Here is a 23,968-nt window from a genome sequence, read left to right as displayed (position 1 = left end):
CACCAACTTTAATATTTATAAAAACAGTAATGTTTAAATTCCAGACTGATGAATACAAACTCTTTAACAAAATAATTTGACAAAGGCATCCATTTTGCTTTTCTTTGAATGACAGGAAAACACAATAGAGGACTTTGTCACTTATGATAAAGAAAGGAGACTAATCAAATTTAAGTAGTAGAGAACATTTCCTCTAGCTAATTAGTCAACTAACAAAGGCTCTTTATAGTTTATTAATTCATAAGCTCAGTGTCCATATAAAACAGGGCAGGGAATTTGTAGCAGAGCATCTAAATAAACATAGCATTTTTAGTTTCAAAAGATTTGCCTTTTAGTATTCCTTAAAGCTGACTCTCTTTTTAAAAGAAGACATTATTTCAGATTTCATATTTTCCCTTTGTTAAAAGGGGCTTATATTGTTTTTCCATGAACACATTTTCTTCCTATCTCAGTCTTTTCTCTCCTTATGATTTCCTATTTCTGTTTCATGGAGTCTGAGTCTTCTTGAATGGTATTGAGAATTCCCAATTTTTTTTTAAAGTTCTTCTGGTTCCGTATTCATAAATATCCTTATATATCCTTAGGTATATACTGTCTTCATTCTTGAAACTATATACCTTCTCTGAGAATTCAGAATATTTCCCTTCCCTCGCCTTCCCATAGATTCTATATTATTGTTCTTGTTTTTTCTCTTTCGTTATTCATCATCAAATAAGGAAAAAGTCCTCAGTGTTTGCCTGTCTTCCTGAGTGCTGGTTCTTAGATCAACATCTGGAAAGCAACATGATAAGCAAAGCCCTCTTTCTCATTTCTTGTGTTGACCAGGCCTTCATCATATGCAGCTTTACTACACTGAATTAAAATGACCTGCTAACCCCATTACTTGATTCTTTGATACTCTAAATTACTGGAGTATGCTGAAAATAGCAATACCTAGGATATAACGCTGCCTAGTCTCTTCCCCTAGTTCCCTAGTCTTATTCAAGGGGCCCAAATCTCTCAAGATTCAATGCCCTATCTAGTCCCTGAATGCCTTCTGCTTTATTCTTTTTTAAAAGTTTCAGCATCTGAATGGATCCAGAAGAAGCATTGTGAATTTGGGAAGGTATAACACATTGGCTCTTTCAAAAGTAAGATCCATGGAGTAGGGGAATGAATGGCCAGTTATCTTTTCAAACAAACTGGAGATTTTGTCTGGAGACCAGAGGGTGGAAAGGTAAAATATCTTCTCCCTTTCTTCCAGATAGATGAGGTAATACTGTTTCATAAGATAAAGTGTGGACAGGCCACCTATGCTTTTCTGAATAGTTCCATTAATATTTATTTATTTATCTATCTGGATATATTCAATCAAACTTTAACTGGGCATGGTTTTCATATTATCACTAGAGTCTAGTCAATTAACATACAAGCCTAAAGTATATCGATGGATGGAAAGAAAGAAAGAAAGAGAGAAAGGGTGGAAGGAAGGAAGGGAGAAAGAAAGAGAAGAAAGAAGGAAAGAAAGAAAGAAAGAAACAAAGAAAGAAAGAAAGAAAGAAAGAAAGAAAGAAAAGAAAGAATGAAAGAAAAAGAAAGAAAGAAAGAAAGAAAAAGAAAGAAAGAAAAGAAGGAAGGAAGGAAGGGAGAAAGGGAGGGAGAAAGATGGAAATTTAATATATTCAGGGGCAAACCTCAACCAATAGGGACTGGAATCAAAGACTAAATGTCCCAGATTTTTATCTCTATGTGGGACAATTCTGAGATGTGCTATACATGGCTCCTCAAAGTGTCCCCTGGGGGATTGAGATCTAGATGTCCACAGCTCATTAACATACTTCTTATTGCTTTTCCCTTACTCCCTCACTTGGGCTTCCTGCCTCTCAAATAAACTACTTGCACCCAAGTCCTTATCTCAGTGTTGCTTTTGGGTGAAATCAAACCAAGACACAGATGCTACAAAAATATTACACATTAATCTTTGGTTTGGTTTGGGATAAGAATTTCAGCCTGAAATTTCAGCCCAGAACAATAATCAGATATTATCAGTCTGCAGATGGCAATGCCATCTCATACAGTAAACTCTCTTATTATTTTTTAATTCCTATTCTTTCTTCCCCTTTCATCCTTTGTTGGCCTCTGCTCTTTGAGCATGAGTCAATTAGAATCGTTCACCTACCCATAACCTCCTCTGATTCTCTCATTTCTCCCTCAGCCAGTCTACAGAAAAGCAGTTCTTCCCAGGACGACTTTTGAGGCCACCAGCAGATGGAACAAGCCAATGGGAGACTCTCATCTGGAAGTCTGTGCTGTTTGCTCTTACTCACTCCCTACGTATCAACATCGAACCAATGCAATCCATCCACAAGGACTTAACAATGAACTACTGAGTTACTACCAAATTTTTAACAGGTACTTAATTTAATCCCCAAATCCCCATGAGGATCTTTAGAAGAGCTATACATAAGTGACAAAAACCTTAGGTAAATTTACACATAGCTGAATGCTATCTACAGAGACAGTGCAAGCCTTCCTGGTGATTTTCACATTTGAATATTTTTAGGGCCACTCTAAACTTTTTAGTTGCTTTGCTTTTCTGTTTCAGTCATATAGATTCCTTACTCTGCAAAGAAAAGGAACAAGGCTACTGTTTAACTTTCTGTTTTAAATTGGCAGATATTATATTAGGAAAAGGTAAAGGAGTCATGGAGGTTCCACACACATCTGGAGAAAGCTGCTTCAGTCTGTCAACACTGCCCGGGGGCCAAGCCTTGTTGTTGGTGCTATTTGGTCTATAAAGAAGCAGATGGCCCATAAGAAGCTGTTTCCTCTGTTTCACTTGCTTTCAACAAAAGCACTAAAGCTCTGCCTTTGGACTAGGGTTCCCATGACTAAGCTATCTAATCCATTTGCCTTTGAGATTCAGGTTCAGATGAGGGTCACCCCAAAGTCAAACAAACCCTTCCCAGGATGTCCATGAGGTGATTGTCTTTGTGGGCATTCAACCTCAGAGACATGCTGCACAGTGCCAAGGAAAATTTTACTCAACTTTATCCTAAGCTTACAAGCCTCAGTGAACATGAGGGTGGGACTGTAGTCAGCTCCTTCTGGAGCTTAATTATGCTGAGTCACTTGGATAGTTATAGGTGACCTGTTCTGGGGTGAAATGGACTTGCTTTCCTACATCGCCGTTCATCATGCTATGACCAAATGACCCAGACACATTTTCCAGGCTGCCTTGAATTTCTTCCTCATCCTTCACCTCCAGGTTTACTGCCAAAGAATACAATAGCCTCAGACCCAGGAGTTCCCCCTCACGTAACCCTAGACACAAGTATGTAGTAGCATCATTAGAACCACAGGGCTAAGTGTAACTTTCCCCAAATTTTCCTCAGAAATGAGGCTGGGATAAGATATGATTAGGTGTCCCATTTGGGAATCCAGTAAATGATGATAACAAATGCTTACTGAGCAGTCACCTGAACCAGACACTGTTCTACGTGGCCTACATTCTGTAGCATATTGGTTTTTTGAAAGATGGCTACCACTATGTACCCCATCTCCTATACTCTTCTTGCAGAGTGATGCTGACACGCCTCCTATTCAGTGGTAGGATCTGTGACCTTTCGCCTTGAACCAGAATGGACCTTTATGGCTACTTCATTCAAAGGCATATGGAAGAAGTGACACCATGTGAGTTCTGAGGCTAATTCATTAAAGGCGATACACCTTCCATGTAGGTCTATTGGAACACTTGCCCTTGGAACCCAGTCTCCATGCTGCAAGGAAGCCCAAACCACATGGAGGCTCCAGACGGAAGTATTCCAACCAACAGCCCCAGCTGAGGTCAAGGTGACTCCAGCCCCAGCCGCCATCTGACTGCAACTGCAAAACAGACCCTCAGTGATGCAGCTGAGCCCAATCAACTGCTAGAACCATGTGCAACAAAATAAAAGGAGTGTTCTTGTTCTAACACACTAAACTTGGAGTTATTATACAGTAATAGCTAATTGGAATATATTTATAAACTTACTTAATCTTTATAAAAACCAATGAAATAAGTATTATTATTCCTACTTTACAGATGAGGAAAAACTAGGGCATTGAATAGTTAGGTTAGGGGCACAAGGTAAGTGGCAAAGCTTGGTTTCAAACCCAAGGAGTCTGGTTTATTCGAGTTTATGCTCTTAATCTCTATGCTGTTTCTTTTAAGCCCCTCTTCCCCATAAAAAGACACTGAGAGCAAGGAAAAGTGAAAAATCGGTGCTGGAAGGGGTGGAAGAGGGACTGTTTTTTCAAGCAGATGGCATCCATCAATTCAAAATTCCTTCAGCCATGAGCTCCCATCCCTACCTGGGAGACTGGGCAAATATAAACTTCTTTGGGAAACTAGCACCAGTTCCTTTCTACACTTGCAATGCCAGGAGCTGGGGCTGAAGGCACCCCCAGAGAAGCCATTCATTTCACTCCATTCTCCTCTGCATCATCTTCTTTACCTGGAGGATTTACCTAGCCTACCTGACCCTAGAATGAACCTCTGGAGAACACCGATTTCTCTAGGGTGCTTTACCAAACCAACAAGCTTTGCTGTTAAATCTGAAGCCTGAAGACAGAAACTGTGTAAATATTCAGCAGCAATTCCACAGCAGCCGCCTGGGGGGCCCAGAAGTGGCGCACTTGGACTTCTGGGAGGGTGAGGATAGAATAATTTGAAGCAGACTCTCAGAGGGGAGTTGGGTGAACCCTTCATACTTACCATTCAATGTGGACAGTGCCAGGGAATTTGTAATAATCTCCTGAAACATCACACCCAGCTGCCCCAACCAACAAGCAGCCGAGACCTCCTATGTTGTGACTTTGTACTCCAGGAAGAATGGACTTGACTTTTATGAGCACAGGCCTCTGGGAGTGAGGGACCCTAGAGAGAGGGACAAGTTACATAAAAATCATGTCTAAGTGTTTATGGGCAAAATTCAAAGCCAGCCCATACCACAGGGACGGCATCTGAAATCAGAGCAGGCGGGGATACAAGCAGCCTAGCTTTCTGAAGGAGGATAATTATTTCTGAAGTTACAGAAGTTACAGAAATGATTCTCTAAGCTGTTCATTTTTTAATACCTTTCAGATTACCCCTTCAGCTTCACAACGGATTTCACAGCACTGGCAGGAAAATCTATTGGCCTCTCTCAGACAGGCAACTTCAAATTAAAACTGCTGATGTGAAAATTAAAATCCAAATGAATCAGTATTTTCCTTCTGATTCTTTCTAGTCCTTTCTAGTGCCTGAGATCTACCCAACTTAGCCAGAAGAGTCCCTCATGCCCTGCACAAGGCTCTCTCCCATGCTCCCGACGTCCCCACCCTTTCATTCCCAAACTTTCTTGGGTTCACACCAAATGGGTACCTCACTTTACATTAAGAAACAGTTTCTTAAAAATTGTCTATCAGATTTTTGTAAGCTATATTATATCCCCCCTTTACTTGTTTTATGTTTCCAAAGTCTTTGTCTTTTTACCTAAAAAGTTCTTCAAATAACTGTGCTCCCCCAACCCCATACTTTAATTGCAATATTCTCTAGACCACTTCTTCCTCCCTCCACTACTGTTTCTTCAAGTCATCCACAGATGGTTAGAACAGATAAAAACACTGAAGGGAGAAAGGTTGGGGTATGGCTTTGTGACCTATCATCTCTTAATTGACAGTTCTGAAATTCTGGAAGTTTTTCTGACCTCTGAGTATACCTCCAAATGTTCACAGGACACAGATCATGCAGCTCACTGTGAGTTGAACTAAAATTTAAGTCAAGAATTAAAATACATTCTTCACCTACAAGCATCTTGCCTTCCTAATGAACCTATCTTTAGAGTTTAAGGCAGGAGCCAAATCTCAACTATTTCAGGTCATTAAAACCCGCAGCACATTTGGAGAGTGGAAAGGTGCTAAATCATGTCTTCTGGCCACACTCCACTTTCAGTAATGATGATTGACACCTGCAAATCCCCTTTGTGACATGGGGATTGGATCTGCAATTGAATTGCCCTGTTTAATAGCTGAGGTGTTGGTCCCTGAGGAGACTGCCTCACATGAACATGGTCTCTTCTCATCATACCATCAGGAAGCGTTTTCTGAAGTTTGGAGGCTCTCTCTGAAGTCCTCCCCACTCTTACCACAAAACAAGGAAGCTGGGGCACTTTGTACTCTCTGCTCTCTTTACAGTTACTTTTCCTAAGGCTCTCAAAGCATAAAAGGAGGGTTGTCAAAATTGAACTATTTCTTTAAAAATATGTTTTTTAACCTTGAAAGTGGAAATGGCTGAGAATTCCGCAAAACTGGAAGAGAAATCATCAGTGAGAAAAGCATTGATGTGGTCCTTCCCTACTCCTCAGCAATAAAAAAAACTGATACACACAACACTCTAGATGAATCCCCAGAGTATTATGCTGAGTGGGAAAAAGTCAATCACAAAAGATTACATACTGTATGTTTCCAGTTATATAACATTCTTGAAATGACAAAATTATACAAATGGAGAAGAGGTTAGAGTGAGTGCCAACAGTTAATGAGTGGGTTGGTGGGGGGGCGGCGGGAGGAGAAAGTGGGTGTAGCTGTAAAATAGCAGCATGAGGGATTCTTGTGATAGAACTATTCTACATCTTGACTGCATCAAGGTCAATATCCTGGTTGCAACATTGCACTATAGTACTATTGTAGTACTATTATACTACTATTGTAGCACTATTATAGTATTATTGTACTATAGCTTTGCAAGATGTTACCACTGGGGGAAACTGGGTGAAGGATACAAGGGATCTCTACTATTTCTTATGACTGCATGCGAATATACAACAATCTCAAAATAAAAGCTTCATTTAAGAGGAAAAAAAAAGAAATCATTGGATTGAGACTGACAAAACCAGGCTCTAGCTCAAGGTCTGCCAATAAAAAGCACGAGCCAAGTAATTCAACCTCTTTCATTTTGTTTCACCAACTATGAAATGGGGTTGGACAAGATCATCTCCAGAGTCCCTGTGAGTTAAACAGCTGAGTGATTCCAGAGCTGCTCCTGGTCTACATAGCTATTGAAACAGCAGGGGCCATGTGAAGAATCAGGCTACCATAGCAGAGGGGAATTTACATAAATAGTCTCTGTAAATACCATTAAAAAAAACAGAAACCAGAAGCAAGAAGAACTACAATCCTGCAGCCTGTGGATCAAAAACCACATTCACAGAAAGATAGACGAGATGAAAAGGCAGAGGGCTATGTACCAAATGAAGGAAAAAGATAAAACCCCAGAAAAAAACTAAAACCCCAGAAAAACAACTAGGCAACCTTCCAGAAAAAGAATTCAGAATAATGATAGTGACTATGATCCAGGACCTCGAAAAAGAATGGAGGCAAAGATCGAGAAGATGCAAGAAATGTGTAACAAAGACCTAGAAGAATTAAAGAACAAACAAACAGACATGAACAATACACTAACTGAAATGAAAACTACACTAGAAGGAATCAATAGCAGAATAACTGAGGCAGAAGAACGGATAAGTGACCTGGAAGACAGAATGGTGGAATTCACTGCTGCAGAACAGAATAAAGAAAAAAGAATGAAAAGAAATGAAGACAGCCTAAGAGACCTCTGGGAAAACATTAAACACAACAACATTCGCATTATAGGGGTCCCAGAAGGAGAAGAGAGAGAGAAAGGACCCGAGAAAATATTTGAAAAGATTATAGTTGAAAACTTCCCTAACATGGGAAAGGAAATAGCCACCCAAGTCCAGGAAGCACAGTGAGTCCCATACAGGATAAACACAAGGAGAAACACTCCAAGACACATAGTGATCAAATTTGTAAAAATTAAAGACAAAGAAAAATTATTGAAAACAGCAAGGGAAAAATGACAAATAATATACAAGGGAACTCCCATAAGGTTAACAGCTGATTTCTCAGCAGAAACTCTACAAGCCAGAAGGGAGTGGCATGATATACTTAAAGTGATGAAAGGGAAGCACCTACAACCAAGATTACTCTACCCGGCAAGGATTTCATTCAGATTTGATGGAGAAATCAAAAGCTTTACAGACAAGCAAAAGCTAAGAGAATTCAGCACCACCAAACCAGCTCTACAACAAATGCTAAAGGAACTTCTCTAAGTGGGAAACACAAGAGGAGAAAAGGACCTACAAAAACAAACCCAAAACAATTAAGAAAATGGTCATAGGAACATACATATCGATAATTACCTTAAACGTGAATGGATTAAATGCTCCAACCAAAAGACACAGGCTTGCTGAATGGATACAAAAACAAGACCCATATATATGCTGTCTACAAGAGACCCACTTCAGACCTAGGAACACATACAGACTGAAAGTGAGGGGATGGAAAAAGATATTCCATGCAAATGGAAATCAAAAGAAAGCTGGAGTAGCAATACTCATATCAGATAAAATAGACTCTAAAATAAAGAATGTTACAAGAGACAAGGAAGGCCACTACATAATGATCAAGGGATCAATCCAAGAAGAAGATACAACAATTATAAATATATATGCACCCAACACAGGAGCACCTCAATACATAAGGTAACTGCTAACAACTGTAAAAGAGGAAATTCACAGTAACACAATAATAGTGGGGGACTTTAACACCTCACTTACACCAATGGACAGATCATCCAAAATGAAAATAAATAAGGAAACAGAAGCTTTAAATGACACAATAGACCACATAGATTTAATCGATATTTATAGGACATTCCATCCAAAAACAGCAGATTACACTTTCTTCTCAAGTGCGCACGGAACGTTCTCCAGGATAGATCACCTCTTGGGTCACAAATCAAGCCTCAGTAAATTTAAGAAAATTGAAATCATACAAGCATCTTTTCTGACCACAACGCTATGAGATTAGAAATGAATTACAGGGGAAAAAAAGTGAAAAACACAAACACATGGAGGCTAAACAGTACATTACTAAATAACCAAGAGATCACTGAGGAAATCAAAAAATACTTAGAGACAAATGACAATGAACACACGACGATCCAAAACCTATAGGATGCAGCAAAAGCAGTTCTAAGAGGGAAGATTATAGCTATACAAGCCTACCTCAAGAAACAAAAAAAATCACAAATAAACGATCTAACTTTACACCTAAAGGAACTAGAGAAAGAAGAACAAACAAAGCCCAAAATTGGCAGAAGGAGAGAAATCATAAAGATCAGAGCAGAGGTAAATGAAATAGAAACAAAGAAAACAATAGCAAAGATCAATAAAAGTAAAAGCTGGTTCTTTGAGAAGATAAACTAAATTGATAAACCATTAGCCAGACTCATCAAGAAAAAGAGGGAGAGGACTCAAATCAATAAAATTAGAAATGAAAAAGGAGAAGTTACAACAGACACCGCAGAAATACAAAGCATCATAAGAGACTACTACAAGCAACTCTATGCCAATAGAATGGACAACCTGGAAGAAATGGACAAATTCTTAGAAAGGTATAACCTTCCAAGACTGAACCAGGAAGTAATAGAAAATATGAACAGAACAATCACAAGTAATGAAATTGAAACTGTGATTAAAAATCTTCCAACAAACGAAAGTCCAGGACCAGATGGCTTCACAGGTGAATTCTATCAAACATTTAGAGAAGAGCTAACACCCATCCTTCTCAAACTCTTCCAAAAAATTGCAGAGGAAGGAACACTCCCAAACTCATACTATGAGGCCACCATCACCCTGATACCAAAACCAGAGAAAGATACTACAAAAAGAGAAAATTACAGACCAATATCACTGATGAATATAGATGCAAAAATCCTCAACAAAATACTAGCAAACAGAATCCAACAGCACATTAAAATGATCATACACCACGATCAAGTGGGATTTATCCCAGGGATGCAAGGATTCTTCAATATACACAAATCAATCAATGTGATACACCATATTAACAACTTGAAGAAGAAAAACCATATGATCATCTCAATAGATACAGAAAAAGCTTTTGACAAAATTTAACACACATTTATGATAAAAACTCTCCAGAAAGTGGGCATAGAGGGAACCTACCTCAACATAATAAAGGCCATATACAACAAACCCACAGCAAACATCATTCTCAATGGTGAGAAACTGAAAGCATTTCCTCTAAGATGAGGAACAAGACAAGGATGTCCACTCTCACCACTATTTTTCAACATAGTTTTGGAAGTCATAGCCACAGCAATCAGAGAAGAAAAAGAAATAAAAGGAATACAAAATGGAAAAGAAGAAGTAAAACTGTCACTGTTTGCAGATGACATGATATTATACATAGAGAATCCTAAAGATGCCACCAGAAAACTACTAGAGCTAATCAATGAATTTGGTAAAGTTTCAGGATACAAAATTAATGCACAGAAATCTCTTGCATTCCTATATACTAATGATGAAAAATCTGAAAGAGAAATTAAGGAAACACTTCCATTTACCATTGGAACAAAAAGAATAAAATACCTAATAATAAACCTACCAAGGGAGACAAAAGACCTGTATGCAGAAAACTATAAGACACTGATGAAAGAAATTAAAGATGATACCAACAGGTGGAGAGATATACCATGTTCTTGGATTGGAAGAATCAATATTGTGAAAATGACTATACTACCCAAAGCAATCTACAGATTCAATGCAATCCCTATCAAATTACCAACGGCATTTTTTATGGAACTAGAACAAAAAATCTTAAAATTTGTATGGAGACACAAAAGACCTCGAATAGCCAAAGCAGTCTCGAGGGAAAAAAACAGAGCTGGAGGAATCAGACTCCCTGACTTCAGACTATACTACAAAGCTACAGTAATCAAGACAATATGGTACTGGCGCAAAAACAGAAACATAGATCAATGGAACAAGATAGAAAGCCCAGAGATAAACCCACGCACCTATGGTCAACTAATCTACTACAAAGGAGGCAACGATATACAATGGAGAAAAGACAGTTTCTTCAATAAGTGGTGCTGGGAAAACTGGACAGCTACATATAAAAGAATGAAATTAGAACACTCCCTAACACCATACACAAAAATAAACTCAAAATGGATTTAAGACCTAAATGTAAGACCAAACACTATAAAACTCTTAGAGAAAAACATAGGAAGAACACTCTTTGACATAAATCACAGCAAGATCTTTTTTGAACCACCTCCTAGAGTAATGGAAATAAAAACAAAAATAAACAAATGGGACCTAATGAAACTTCAAAGCTTTTGCACAGCAAAGGAAACCATAAACAAGACAAAAAGACAACCCTCAGAATGGGAGAAAATATTTGCAAATGAATCAACGGACAAAGGATTAATCTCCAAAATATATAAACAGCTCATGCAGCTCAATATTAAACAATCAAACAACCCAATCCAAAAAAGGGCAGAAGACCTAAATAGACATTTCTCCAAAGAAGACATACAGATGGCCAAGAAGCACATGAAAAGCTGCTCAACATCACTAATTATTAGAGAAATGCAAATCAAAACTACAATGAGGTATCACCTCACACCAGTTAGAATGGGCATCATCAGAAAATCCACTAACAACAAATGTTGGAGAGGGTGTGGAGAAAAGGGAACCCTCTTGCACTGTTGGTGGGAATGTAAAATGATACAGCCACTGTGGAGAACAGTATGGAGGTTCCTTAAAAAACTAAAAATAGAATTACCATATGAACCAGCAATCCCACTACTGGGCATATACCCAGAGAAAACCATAATTCTAAAAGACACATGCACCCCAATGTTCATTGCAGCACTATTTACAATAGCCAGGTCATGGAAGCAACCTAAATGCCCATCAACAGACAAATGGATAAAGAAGTTGTGGTACATATACACAATGGAATATTACTTAGCCATAAAAAGGAACGAAATTGGGTCATTTGTTGAGACGTGGATGGATCTAGAGACTGTCATACAGAGTGAAGTAAGTCAGAAAGAGAAAAACAAATATCGTATGTTAACGCCTGTATGTTGAACCTAGAAAAATGGTACAGATGAACCGGTTTGCAGGGCAGAAGTTGAGACACAGATGTAGAGAACAAACGTATGGACACTAAGGGGGGAAAGCTGCAGGAGGGTGGGAATGGTGGTGTGATGAATTGGGCGATTGGGATTGACATGTATACACTGATGTGTATAAAATTGATGACTAATAAGAAAAAAAACAAAAAACACAAACCTAGCGTCTATTAAACATAACATGCTATGAGATGAACAAAGAAATAATTTGAAAGACAAAAAATTTAAGGCAAATAGTATGCTCATCATTAAAGTCATGACGGGTTAAAGAAATACTCTACACAATAGTGTGATTAAGCAGCATATTTTGTTCACTATAAATCAAGAAAGCTAACCAGCATTTCTGCTATCTTCTTGACATAGTACACATACAACACCCACTCATTTTCCGGTCTCTTTTCACTGTTAAACTATTCTTGTTCTTAATGTTCTGCTCTCTGGGGAAACTGCAACACACAAAACAGGAAGTTCTTTAATACAACTTACAATTTTAGAAGGGAAAAACCCAAGCAACTGATTAAGAAATGAATATTTTATTCAAATTGTTGTTTGATTTTCATGTCACCAAATAACCGGCATGCTTTTAATCATCAAACTAAATTGAGTAGTTTATTTGGCATCAAATGTATAATCAGATATAAAATTTGTATATTTAACAAATATCAACAAGCTGGGTAATCTGTTGTATCAAATTAGCAGCCTTTACTCTTTCCTGAAAAGAAAGGATGTCTTTTTCAATGTACATTTTTTTCTAGGAGCAGTAAATATTATTAAAGAAAGCCACATGGAAGAAACAGTTACAAAACAGTATGTAGTCACCACCATCTGTAGGATTTGAGAAGTCCATGGAGTGTTCAGGTTCATCAATCATGACGGAACTAGATTCCATGTTAGATTTTGATAGCCAAATAACTCAATTTATCATTACACATACTAAAACTATGTGCAATGTAATTTATCCTCTTTTGATTGCTTACTGGCCACCATAAAACTCTGCACTGTCTCTGATAAACATGACCTCATTTGCTACTGAACAATGCTGAGATACAAACAAGCTTGATGTGATCTTGTGAAAACAAAGGGCACCACTTTAAAATTTGAAGAACCCCCGCTATTGGTTTAATGATTCCCTTTCTCTCTTCAATACAAATTCCCAGGCAGAAAATGGCCTCCTTGGCTTTCAGCTACTGTCATTTTTCCATCTAGGTTGAAGGGGTGTCTTCCCTAATGATTTTGTTTTCTACACTAAAATCTCTTCCTAGTCATTAATATCTCAAGATTCAGAAGCTTCTATATTCTTTTGTATTCAGAAGCTCCACACACTAGTTTTGTAATATCATTTCTATGTTCCTGTTCAACTTTTGCCACATTTAATACTTCCTTCACTTGCTCTATATCAAAAAGCTTGTCCACAAACATTAATACAGTTCCGGTTATATGTAAGGCATATTATTTTCATTTCATTTATTGTCTGAGTATGAAGGAATAGGCTTAAATATTTCAAAAATCGATGTTATCTGTTCCTGTAAGATTTATTCCAAAAAGAATACCAATGCTTTTTCATCATGAGAAATTTGCAAAAATAATGATAGGTCATGGTTTTTTTCTAGACTAGCCTTGAAATATCATACTTAACATAATTTCAAGCACAAACAATCATGATAGAATCATAAGCACAGCATTTTAATGAAACACATTATTTTTCACCAGATATATCTAGCTTCCTGATATCACTTTAAGATAGGAAAGTAATTTTTCAAAAAAACAAAGCATATGATTCACTTAATTGTGTTTGCTTTTGAAATTACAGGGACTTTGCAAAGTTCATTGGAGCATAGATAGGGGCAGTGGTTCAGTCAGAAGCACTCAGAAAACTTTATCTGGCTCTGGGGCTTTAAGCAGATGTGGAGGATCACAAAGCTTTCTTCTTTTTACCAAACAAAACAAGTACTTTTTACTAAATCTCTTTTTTTTTAATTGATTAAATCTCAAGATTATAAAGGACTTTTTAAAAAAGAAAGATCTGGCCTTCATCCAATGTTTGACACACTCCCACGTCCCACTACCAAATATTCATTGGTCCTCCATTTAAACAAGAGATATAACTCAGTGCTTCTCAAATCAGAATCATCTAACTTGCTTCTAATAATTCAGATCCTGAGCAACTTAGTTATGCACACATTTGTCACAGGATTTTTGGTAAACACGGACACTTAGTTATAGGTGAAAGTTATGGGTTTCATCTCCACAACCCCCTGAAAGCAAGTTTGACTGAATCCTGACACACACATTTCTCAGCAAACATGTGACAATCACACCACCCATATGGCAAAACCCAATGGAGTTCCAGCTCTCAATTCCTTCCTCTAAGAGCTCCGACCAAACATTTCATGGACAGTTCACTGGAGGCAAAGGAAGCAGGATTCAGCCAACTATCTAGTCAGAGTCAGGAGACCAGGAAGTCTCCAAATTAGTAGCTGAAACAGGCCATTGAGGAGTCAAGCTCTGGGTGCCATTTCTGACGATGCAGACTGCTGGGCCTGCTATAGCTTTATGGCCCATGTATGCAAGGTTGTGAGGGTCTCTATGATACTGCCAGAAAATCCACATATAATGAAAACTAATAATTCATCAAGAAATACCCAGTTCTGATATTCATTAGTCAAATAACAGAATTTCTCATATTCACTGGAGGTGAATATAACTTAATTCCTCTGGTTTGTGGACCTTTGATTAAATGTTAGCTAATGACACTGGAGTATATATTTCTGATTAAGACAACTAACCACAACAAGGGTCTAGATTAAAACTAAATCATACATACATGTTCATATCACACAGTCTATGCTGAAATATTTTCAAGAAAATATGCTGAAATATTTTCAAGAAAATTATCCAAGACCTACTGACTCAGAACATCTGGGTCTGAAAATCTGCATTTTTATACAAGATCCTCATAAGATGCATATGTGTGCTAGAATTTTGTGAACCACTGTCACAGATGTTCTGATGACTCGGCGGGGCACAGACTTGTGTTAGAATCCTGGCTCTTCCACTTTATAGCTATTTAAAGCTATTATACTTTATTTAAACACTGTGATTCCGTTTCCTCATCTATACAATGGTCAGAATAATACCTGCCTTACAGGATTAGTGTAAGAGTGAATTTACACTAACTCTTCCCTGGGACTTCCCTGGTGGCGCAGTGGTTAAGAATCCACCTACCAATACAGGGGACGTGGGTTCAAGCCCTGGTCTGGGAAGATCCCACATGCCGCGGAGCAACAAAGCCTGTGCACCACAACTACTGAGCCTGCACTCTAGAGCCACGGGCCACAACTACTGAGCCTGCATGCCACAACTACTGAAGCCCGTATGCCTAGAGCCCACACTCCACAACAAGAGAAGCCACCACAAGGAGAAGCCCGTATGCCTAGAGCCCACACTCCACAGCAAGAGAAGCCACCACAAGGAGAAGCCCGTGCGCCAGAATGAAGAGCAGCCCCCGCTCGCCACAACTAGAGAAAGCCCATGCGCAGCAACGAAGACCCAATGCAGCCCAAAAAAAAGAAAATTAAATAAATTAATTAATTTAAAATAAATAAATAAAATAAAAAATTAGGTTTTAAAAGTAAAATTCTTAGCACAATGATCTGCATATATTATGACTTAAATTTATATGAAATATCTTGAGTTTTCTCTTCTCCAGGGAACACAAATCCTGGCTAATACTATGATTTTTCTATACCTCTTTAAACTGGAGTGTTCACCACAGAATGAACTCTCCCAATTGTGATCTGAGTAAGGAATTAGAGAATAGAATTATTACCATCTTTGTTCCAGAAAGAACTTCAACAAACATTTTTGGAGATCATTTCACATGGTCGATTTGATCTTGCTCAGTTAAAATACAGAAGTATTCCTTATACATGCTGTTGCAAAGTCAAGCTTATATGTTCTGTATTTTTTGGGGGGAAACAGATGCAAGACTATATATCCTGTTGAATTTCATCTTGTTGGATGCAACATATCAAGATATTTTTGAATTCTTATTCTGTCATGCAACCTATTTGGTCTCCTCCACCTTCATATCATCTCTAAATGTGATTAGTATACCCTTAGATTTTTCAAGTCTTTGATTTTACAAAATGTTGAACACACAAGAATGTTCCAACCAAGTTGGAGCCATCACATTTTTGTGAGGGGTTGTCATACCAATAACTGGTCTCTTCCATTGTCGTTACATTCAACTAGTGGTTTCCCATTTTTTCTACAAGACCATCATGAGCAAGAATGTGTCAAATTCCTTCATACAGGCCAAAGGACACCATGTCTATCATAGTAACTTAGTCTGTCTGATAATTTTTATAAAGAAAAAATAAATAAAATTGGTACAACATGATTTACTTTTACTGAAATGATACTGGGATCTAGGAACCTCAACTTTTTGCTTCTAAATAAGAAGTAGGTTTTAACTCATGTATCAATAACAATTAATTGGCTGTGACTGCCTAGAGCATAATTTTGACAATGATTCTAGGTCTGGTCCAAACACAGCAGTCAGGGATGCCATGATCTGATTATTTTGCAATATCTTCCATGGATATACAAAGTAAGAAAGTGGTAGCACACTTGTAGCAGATTTATATGTCATCTTTAGCCTGGATTTTGAAAATCTAGCCCTTAATTTACTAGACTCTAGAATCTTATTTGTCCTGCCATTTATCAAGTCCATCTTTTTCCTCCTGTGGACAGAATGATATGTACTAACTTCCCAGTTTGCCAGTGGCTCTTATTTTTCATATGTCTCAGTAATATGATTTGTGAGTTTTCTTAGTACCATAGGATGTAATTCATCTGGGTGAAGAGATTTTAACTTATTCACAGCAAAAAAAGTGTTCTATTATAATGTTTTCAACTATATTGAGCTTCTATTTGTCTTTACTAATTTTTCGATAGTTTTCCATTAAATGATTGGTCTCAATGGCAGATTTTATCTTCCAAAGATAGCCACAATACTCCCATCCCTCATGGTTTCTTATAATGTCCTCTTGACAGTCCATGAACCTGGACAGATCTTGTAACTCCCTCAACCTGATGGCGTATGATAAAAGTGATATTATGTGACTTCCAAGCTAGGTTGTAAAAATAACACACACTCCCACTTTGTTCTCTCTTGGGATATTCACTCTTAGAATTCACCTGCCATGCTGTGAGGAAACCCAAACTATCCTATGAAGAGATACATGGAGAGGCCATATGAAGGTGTTTCAGCCAACAGCCCTGTTGAGGTCTTAGCCAACAGCCTTCATCAACTACCAGGAATGTGAATGAAGAAGACTTCAAATGATTCCAGCCCAAAGCAGTAGAGTCACCTCCAGCCTTCAAATCTCACTAGTGGAGGCCCAGATATCACGGAACAGAGAAAGGTTGTCTCTGCTGTGCCCGTTTGAATCTCTGAATCCCAGAATCCAGGATTGTAATAAAATAGCTGTATTATGCCAGTACATTTTGGGGTGGTGTGTTGCACAGCAATAATAACTGGAACAATCTCCTTGACAGAATAGACAAATGCAAAAGAAGCTCGTTCTTCAAATGTCACTGTTTCTCAGTTACCGTCTGCATTGGAAATACCTGATATGCTTGTTAAAATTCAGATTTCTAGACACACACACACACGAGCGCACACGCACGTGCACACACACACACACACACAAAATGGTCCTGGAACAGCTATGCCAAACCCAAAGGAATGGTGGAATCACTGCCCTGGAGAAGGCCGGTGGTGTATGTGGGTTGAGTGCTCTGGACAATAGGGCAACCTGAGCTTGAATTGAGAAATCTCATTTCCTGACCACTCCAGAAACAACTGGCACTGTTTCAAAAGTCCTAGCTCCAACATTCAAATGTTTTATTATTCAACAGGACTGCAAAAATAGATCAGTGTCAGATAAAAATTTTAAAATATCATTTCAACTTGAAATGGAAGATGAATCAAAGGAGAAAGTTATTGTCCCAGACCACAATAACACCACCTTTTTTATCATTATGACCCCAGATCCTGGACCTGGTCCTGGCCTCTCATTGCTTGTTCAGAAGGGAACTGTCCAGCACCACTGCTTCCTGAATGAAAGCCATTAAACCCAGTGAAAGGAAATCGTGGATCAGCCTGCAACCTGTGTTCTAGGACTGAACCCCTCCCTTCAAGAGAAACCAAGGCCCTTACTCATCTAAACTCCATCGTTAGCACAGCCTGACGTGCATGAATTCATGCTAATGTCGTAGAAAACAAGTCATGCAGAATGGGGCCAGTCTACTCAAAGCGTTTGCCAACAAGCACTTCCATCATCCCTGAAACAGAGGGGAATTCAAAAGTTTGTCATCTCAGAAAAGCAGAATTTGTACTCTCAACTTATCTTCTTGCCTAGCGAGCACTAGGTTCAAAGAAGAACCTAAACTGTAAAATATATTCAAATATGAAACTTTGTGATGATTGCCACTAAGAGGTAAGGTTTGCTTTGTAAAATAAGAATGTTAGGGGGATTTCCCTGGTGGTCCAGTTGTTAAGACTCCGCGCTTCCACTGCAAGGGGCACGGTGAATGTTAGGTGATGATCTCTTCAACATGACAAATTGTGTGGGTAAAAATTTGACTGCTGGGCTTCCCTGGTGGCGCAGTGGTTGAGAGTCTGCCTGCTAATGCAGGGGACACGGGTTCGAGCCCTGGTCTGGGAAGATCCCACATGCCGCAGAGCAACTAGGCCCGTGAGCCACAACTACTGAGCCTGCGCGTCTGGAGCCTGTGCCCCGCAAAAAGAGAGGCTACGATAGTGAGAGGCCTGCGCACCGCGATGAAGAGTGGCCCCCGCTTGCCGCAACTAGAGAAAGCCCTAGCACAGAAAAGAAGACCCAACATAGCAATCAATCAATCAATAAATCAATCTTTAAAAAAAAAATTTGACTGCTTCCTTATAAGTAGCTATTTATTGGGGGAAGGGGATGAGTTGTATTCATGATTATTTTCTTTTCCTGAAATTTAATCACTAAAAAGTAGGGTTTTTTCATAACCATTATTTATTGAATATCCACTATCCACTATCCACTTTGCTAGGCGCTTTTTTTGCAGCTCCCTTTCTCTTTCATTTTTTTTTTAAATTGAAGTATAGTTGATTTACAGTATTGTGCTAGGTTCAGGTGTATAGCAAAGTGATTTAGTTATACGTATAAATATGTATATATCTATATCCTTTTTTTTCAATTCATTTCCATGAAAACTAGCTTTGAGAGAATAAGAATCTTGCTATTGATGTCATAGAGTCATGCTCACAAAAGATAAGGACTGAATGAATGATCATGAAATGGTGGTCATGCTTCAGATGTTTTAGAATTAGCATATTTTCAGATCATGTTTATAGCTTTTAATAAAGTCTATTTTTATTCCATTTTCAGTTTAATATTTTTAATAAGGAATGCAAAGGAAACAGGATGCCAGTGTGGTCATCCAGATAACAAGATATTGGGCTAGATGCTTAAAATGCAACAAGATACAGGTAAAAATGCTCCATATGGCCCATTCCTAAAACATTTGGTCTGCTGCATTTATTATCATATTTTTACTTGTACTAAGCAGTTCTGAAACCTACATTTCCTAAACAATAAATTGTAAAGACCAATCCAAATCTTGCATTTTCTGGCAAAACGTATCCCTGCTCCTTTTTTTTTTTTTTTTTAACATCTTTATTGGAGTATAATTGCTTTACAATGGTGTGTTAGTTTCTGCTTTATAACAAAGTGAATCAGTTATACATATACATATGTTCCCATAACTCTTCCCTCTTGCGTCTCCCTCCCTCCCACCCTCCCTATCCCACCCCTCTAGGTGGTCTTTTTTTTTTTTTTTTTTAATTAATTTTATTTTTGGCTGTGTTGGGTCTTCGTTTCTGTGCGACGGCTTTCTCTAGTTGCGGCAAGCGGGGGCCACTCTTCATCGCGGTGCGCAGGCCTCTCACTATCGTGGCCTCTCTTGTTGCGGAGCACAGGCTCCAGACGCGCAGGCTCAGTAGTTGTGGCTCACGGGCCCAGTTGCTCCGCGGCATGTGGGATCTTCCCAGACCAGGGCTCGAACCCGTGTCCCCTGCATTGGCAGGCAGATTCTCAACCACTGCGCCACCCGGGAAGCCCTAGGTGGTCTTTTTTGTTCTGCAGGCATTTTTGTCCTACAGTCCATGCATGGTTCATATTTGCTCATATAAAGGATGACGTATTTTGTAGTTTGACTCCTGTCTTCTATAGAGGCTGTTATTTAGATTTATTCATTTGGACTCTGAGTATGTAAGTTAGGATGATCAAATGGTAACCGTGGCAACAGAAAGCAGGGTTCACATCTTAGCAGGGTCATGTCATTCTTTCCCACAGTGCAGAACTCACATTCTAAGACGAATCTAGTATCTAAAAATAAATCTCAGGACAGCTCATGTTGCCATTTATGGGAAAATATGACTGAGTCAGTTAACTAATCTTCCTGTTGCAGAAAAAGAATCCCTCGTTAGTAAACTAAAGGATCCTGGTTTTAGGGAAATGAAATGACAAGGGGAGAGGGAGAACATTCTTCTCTTCCAGAGTAATTTTTGAAGCTTAGAACTGCCCCGTAACCAACAGGAATACAAAACTAGATCCAGCGAAAAGACCTACAGTAAAGGCAATAATAACTTTAATGAAATAACTATTTCACAGTACTTATGATATATTCACATACATGGTGGCAAAGTAGTCACTAAAGAATTCCTCCAACTGGGATTTTCTCACAAATGGACCTGTACTGTTTAAGTACTTGGCTTCGTTACTGGCTCAATCCCAGGAATGTCCATGGCCTCAATCATGCTGTAGAGGGGCTGGTTCACGAGCTGATTGCACACATGGCCATGGTCTTATCTGCCCTTGGTCAGCCCTAGTCATGTGTGAGAGACAAGTTTGATACTTCTTCTTAAGCCCACTTTAAAGTTTATAATGAGGGGCTTTGTTTTCATTTGCTCCTGGGGCTTCATATTAGGCAAACAGAGTGATAGAAACTGACAGAATAAAAAATTTAACTTACTTGCAAAAATACTACTATTGAGTATCCAGTCTGGTGCTTAAACTAGCTGGACACAGCTAAACTTTTTAAATCAGTTTTCCTAGTTTATTATTTTATTTCTCAGTCTTAATTATACTTGTATTTTTCTTAGCTCAGCTCCTTACATATCCCCAATTTCCATCACTAGTCTTCCCACATTCCTATTCTGAAACCTAATTAAAATTATTTCTATTATACAACAGTGTTATCACTGCAGTCTAATGTTATACACTAGATCCTCAGATTTTATTCATCTTATAAATAAAAAGTTTTATTTATAAGATGAATTTATTTATTTACTGAAAGTTTGTGCCCTTTTACTAAGCTCTCCCCATCTCCCCCACTCCCCAGACCCTGGCAGCCACTTTTAATGCTCTCTGTTTCCATGAGTTTAATCATCAAATCATCACCTTGTACACTTTATCTTATGATTTTGTTTGTGAATTATACCTCAATGAAGCTGAAAGAGAAAAAGAAATTTTTTCTCTTTCAGCTTCATTGGACATTAAGGAAGAATGCTTCCTCTGTCTATTTCAGTTCCTGGACCTTCCTTTCAAGCTTAGGTCGTTCATTTCTACATAATAATATTTACCCAGTTTCCTATTTACAGGGACCTCCACCCTGCCAAGTACAGAGTTTATTTCTATTCTCTCTGATTACATTTACAGTGTTTAAAGAGTTCAAGTAGTTCTATCATAGGTACAGACATAACCTAAGACTGACTCACAACAAAGATAGATGAAATAAGCTTATCATTTAACAATATAATGTTTATATATTGTAAATAAATGTGAGTGTGTTTAAGGCACTTCTTAGAGAAGAGATTGCCATAGTCAGAGCACTTCTCTTGAGAATAAACCTGACTGGATGGGCCAGGAGTAAACAAGACAGAGGACAGGAGACTCTTTTGTGCAATTCTGGAAGAAGGGTTTGATGGTGAAAGAGAAAATAAAGCTATTACAGAGTAACTGGAAAAGGTAATATGTGATGGCTAGAGAGAAGAGCCTGAAGATAAAGACAGCGAGCTAGTTTAAGTACATGACCGTGCATGGGGAACTTATCTTCCTGAAAATAGTTTGTACCGTGAGATGTTTTCACAGCACACAAAGTAGTTCTGTGGCCTAGCCAGCCAACCAAATGGGAACGATCACAAGGAGCAGGGATGGGATGATGAGGAACTATGCATTCTCCAAATCTCCATCTCCAGGAAAGAAACTTTGAGAGGTAGCAACCACAGCAGAAAAACTACAAGCAGTGCAACAAGTCACCTATCTATTTGAGAGATAAGCAGGGCACATTTAGTCTAGATTACACTGTATCTTTTTTTGGAAGGATGCCAGTATTTAAAGTTGCTAAATTTGAGCCAAGAGAAGTGGCTCTAGCCCTGGGGCAAAGCTTGGAGGCTCATGCCTTCTTCATTTAGCAGAGCACCCAGGACTGAGGTGTGGGACATAAGAACATGGGTGGTTTCTCAGAGGGTCAGATCAGAAACCAGTGCAGCCTGACCTTGAGATGGCTTGAGTGTAAGCACAGCAGCTCTGCCCTCCATGGCACTGTCCACAAAGACTGGGAAGCACGCTGAGAACTTCCAGTGTCTTTTATTTACCCAAAGTATAGAGTCAACTCCTTTCACTTTGCCAGGATCTAGTTTAAGGCAGTGAATAAAAGACTTAGGCTATTAGTCAGAGAGATTTATAACACAGTGCTTTTTATTCTCTACTCAAAATAATATTAAATAACAATCAAATATCTCCAGTTCTAGCTTTTCAGCTTTCTGCTGGTGAAATTTCTTTCCTTGATTTATTCCCAAAGGCTAAAAAGTGAAGACCACTCCACCAAATCAGGAATGTTGGACAAAGAGAGGTCTGCCCTTCAGCAAGCTCTGTGGACATAACCTGGTTTCTTCTTCCCTGTAGGCTAGATGACATGTCTCCCTCTTTTATACCAAACAGAAATGACAGTGATGAGATCCAGTTCGAAGTCTTCTTTTCTCATGTGGCACTCTGAGAGGTGGGACTTCCTCTATTCTCCAATGTCTAGAAATATCAGAGTAGCAAGTGACATTACAGAGCAAGATAGAAAGACTTTGAAGATTTCATGCCTTCTTTCCTCCCCCTTATGGTTAATTATATAAATCATCACTTAGGAATGCAGCAGCCGAAGGCTTGGGACACTATAATATTCCACGAGAGTTTATCAAGTCCGTACACTTTTCAGATGAAAAAAGGATTGTCACAAATGAGTAAGAGACTTGGATTCCTAAAGTAGAATTGTTCCGGGTCTCCTGGCATTCCAATTATGGATATATTAATTATGACTCAACTATTTACTTGAATGGATTATGTTTGTCCAGCAATACAACAGACATGGTAGTGCTCTCGAACATTCCATGTGCTTTCTCTTCCTACACATCCCAGCTGCCGTGGTTAGGTTGGGACCATGTGCCTTGTTCTGGCTAATGCCTGTGAACAGATAGGAAGTGTGTCACTCTCCATTTGAGGTCCTTAAAAGTAGGTGGGTTTTCCATGCTCCCTCCCCTTGCACCAGCAACCCTGCAGAGAGCTGGGATTCCTGCGCTGCTCTTGGGCGGTGCAGTGCCCTGGAGTGCCAGGCACTTGGCATTGGACTTTCTGGGAGCAAGAAACAAACCTTTGTAATGCTTAGCCACTGATAGTTCAGGGTTCATTCGTACCTGATACATAGTTTACTCTAGCTTGACAAATTCAAAGGGAAATACGCTTTATGAGTTTACTAGCTATTGTCCAAAGTAGTGCTTTTGCATGTTTGTGGGTGACAAAGCTATTGAAACTTCAAATCCAAGTA

General features: G+C 38.7%; 1 protein-coding gene and 1 long non-coding RNA gene across 3 annotated transcripts in view; one reads left to right on the top strand and one right to left on the bottom strand.

Annotated features, from left to right (window-relative positions):
* LOC309627970 overlaps positions 1 to 23,968 on the top strand; it is a 749,424-nt gene that overhangs the window by 531,884 nt on the left and 193,572 nt on the right. The window lies entirely within an intron of this gene.
* LOC309627919 (uncharacterized protein) overlaps positions 1 to 23,968 on the bottom strand; it is a 56,947-nt gene that overhangs the window by 21,110 nt on the left and 11,869 nt on the right. Inside the window, exon 2 of one of the 2 annotated variants that reach the window (XM_082390303.1) lies at positions 4,736 to 4,897. The exons of the other annotated variant lie outside the window; for it this stretch is intronic. Coding sequence (XP_082246429.1) covers positions 4,736 to 4,897 — 162 coding nt within the window. The remainder of the gene's footprint in view (positions 1 to 4,735; positions 4,898 to 23,968) is intronic. 2 annotated transcript variants of the gene reach the window in all.

The sequence above is a fragment of the Balaenoptera borealis genome (genome assembly GCF_965194805.1).
Source record: "Balaenoptera borealis genome assembly, chromosome: 4".
NCBI classification, from domain to species: Eukaryota; Metazoa; Chordata; class Mammalia; order Artiodactyla; family Balaenopteridae; genus Balaenoptera; species Balaenoptera borealis.
Note: the sequence above shows the minus strand (reverse complement) of the source record. Positions and strands in the feature narration are given on the sequence as shown.